General features: G+C 35.2%; 1 protein-coding gene across 2 annotated transcripts; it reads right to left on the bottom strand.

Moving 5' to 3' along the window:
- Positions 1-344: 344 nt before the first annotated feature.
- cks1b (CDC28 protein kinase regulatory subunit 1B) lies at positions 345-2,329 on the bottom strand. 2 transcript variants are annotated; one of them, XM_056479995.1, is made up of 4 exons: positions 2,185-2,329; positions 1,852-1,931; positions 1,400-1,527; positions 345-885 (listed from the first exon to the last, which is right to left on the bottom strand). In XM_056479995.1, the coding sequence occupies exons 2-4, from the start codon at positions 1,908-1,910 to the stop codon at positions 833-835; spliced, it is 240 nt and encodes a 79-aa protein (XP_056335970.1). In that variant the 5' UTR covers positions 1,911-1,931; positions 2,185-2,329; the 3' UTR covers positions 345-832. The 2 variants fall into 2 exon arrangements, with proteins under 2 accessions (XP_056335970.1, XP_056335969.1); XM_056479994.1 differs by having other exon boundaries at positions 1,852-1,924.
- Positions 2,330-2,784: the final 455 nt, after the last annotated feature.

The following is a 2,784-nucleotide window of genomic DNA, read 5'->3' as shown; positions in this document are numbered from 1 at the left end:
TACAAACGCAAATACACTTTATTAATAAACTACTAAATATATTATATAATAAACCCTCCTGATTGTCAATTTATAAATCGCACACTGAGTATAAGGTCTAGTTAATGTTACAATGCGTTTACCAGTGATGGGTTGCAGCTGGAAGGGCATCCGCTGCGAAAAACATAAGCTGGATTAGTTGGCGGTTCATTCCGCTGAGGCAACCCCTGATGAATAAAAGGACTAAGCCGAAAAGAAAATAAATGAATGAATGTTACAATGTGATCAACATCAGCAATGGGGTAAAACAGATGAGCTTTCCACCTTCTTTCTGTCTTTTCATGATTGTGCTGAAACTGAGAAGGTTGCTGGAAAAGTTTTATTATACATATGTACAGCAGAATGCATATTAATGTGAGGATTCTAATCTACGAGCAAATCAAAAGTAATTCATGCTGCTCAGTCATGATGTTGTTGCAAATAGCACTGTTATTTGCAAAGGGAAATGGAAGTATTTATTTTAGAAAAGCAGTATATGTAAAACAAATATCGATACTGCTTGACCGTTTTACACAGCCCTTTCACCAATACAAAATTCACTAAATGAACGAACTGAAAAAGCTTAATAATAAATACAGATGCAGAAAGAAATTGTGCACAATACCATCTCTCGGTTAAGTTCGGAAATTAAGCACAGTGATGATAGTCTGACCCACAGAATATTCTACAATGAATCCAGAACTAGGAAGCAGCACAAATACTGACACAATCTGATTGGGGGGCACTTATCATCTCTCAGAGATCTGTAGATTGTGTCCGGTTTACAGAATTCATGTTTAGGGTGGTTTTGGGATCAGTGGGATTGTGCCACAGGCAGAGGTCGTCGGAAGAGCAAGATGTGTGGTTCTATAAAGGAAAAGAAAATCATAAACATGACCATTAGAAGTTTAGAGAGCAGCGATGGTGTTCTGACGATCTGTGCTACTGGTAGCTTTATCTGTCATGTTTCATCTACCAAAACAGGGTTAGCGCATCTTGTCAGCTTCAAATGTCTATCAATATGAACTACCACATTAAATAAGGATGTAAAACAGGGGTAGCACATATTGTCAGCTTCAAATATCTATCCAAATTAACTACTACTCTATTGAACAATGTAGAAAAAGGCGTAGCAGCTTCAAATATCTATCAGAGTGAACTACTGCCTTCATTTTTTTCTTTTACTTTAATATTTAATTTGCTTATTAGTGCGGTAGTTCATCCCGATTGACATTTGAAGCTGACAAGATGTGCTAACCCTGTTTTTTTTAGATGAAATATGACAGAATGAGCTACCGGTAGCACATTCTGATGAGGTAGCGCAGATCGTCAGAACAATGGTACTGATTTCAGACTTGGAAATTTTAGCGTACACACATACCAGGCTGGTGAATCATGTAATGCACCCATCCTTGACTCTGCTGAACACCCAGATTCCTCCATTCTGTCTCGGACATCAGATGGGTCTTGGGAACTCTTTTAGCAATGTCCTTAGGAAGCATGACATGCCTAAAAAATGAATAGAAAACATGGTTTTATTTCATGTGATTGTCACTTTTGGGATGCAAAAGAGGGTTGAACAGCAGAACGTTATTATTTTTCTGTAATGTCATGAAGTCTCAGGAACTTCAAAACATAAACGCATATTTAATTCAATTCATCTTTATTTCTATAGCGCTTTTACAATGTAGATTGTGTCAAAGCAGCTACACATAGATTATAGTAAATTGAAACAGTGTCAGTCTAGTTGTCAGAGTTGAAGTTCAGTTCAGTGTGGTTTCATTCATATGGCAATGAAAGTAAACAACATAGATAGGTCAAATGTTTTCTTACCTGTACTCGAATTTGTCGTCGTCGTATTTATCGGAGTAATAAATCTGCTTGTGAGACATTGTGTTTGTTGTTTCTGGATTATGTAAATCACAAAAGAATCCGACATGTTAATAAAATAATGTGTATTGTTAATGTATTGTCTGTTGTATTGAATTATATGGTTAAATGAAATTCAGTTATTGGTTTGACTTGTCAATACATGTATAAACTACATAAAGTTACAGCCTTACGACTGTTTCCCTCCAATGCTGGCTAAGTTAGCTTCTCATGCCACTTTAGCTAACAACATGACCACGAATTCAATGTTTATTCCGGATTAGCATAGCCACTTACTGCTTCTTCCTTTTGTGAATGCAATAATTATCCAATTTACTTGACAAACAGTTGAAGTGTGAATCTATTTTTTCAAATGCAAATCTACGAAAACATCCACCGTATTTTACATTTCCTCTTTGCTTGAACTTCCCTCCCGGCGAACCCTAAGCCCACCCACAAGCGTTCGAATGTTAAAAAGTCTTTTCCTATTGGACAGATGTAAAAACGTCATTTAGACATCGAATTTCTATTGGCTGGAAGACTTTCTTTCCTATTGGATACGACGTCTGTCTGTTTTGGATACGACGCAAAATAAACGTCGCAAATAAAAGTCACAAATAAGATTACATATTTTATATATATATATTATATATATATATATATATATATATATATATATATATATATATATATATATACAGTGCGCAGCATATATGAGTATACCCCTCACAAATCTCTCATTTAGATTACAAAATTTCTATAGAAAGCTTTACAATATTATATTTGTGCATATACATTAGATTAGTCAGTACTGAAGCCAAATCTGGAGCAAATCTAACCAATTAACTTATGCTAACGATCCAAAATGAGTACACTCAAATTTATATGATAAAGTAA

This window comes from Danio aesculapii, chromosome 19, assembly GCF_903798145.1.
Source record: "Danio aesculapii chromosome 19, fDanAes4.1, whole genome shotgun sequence".
NCBI lineage: Eukaryota > Metazoa > Chordata > Actinopteri > Cypriniformes > Danionidae > Danio > Danio aesculapii.
This window is presented reverse-complemented; position numbering and strand designations above follow the sequence as displayed.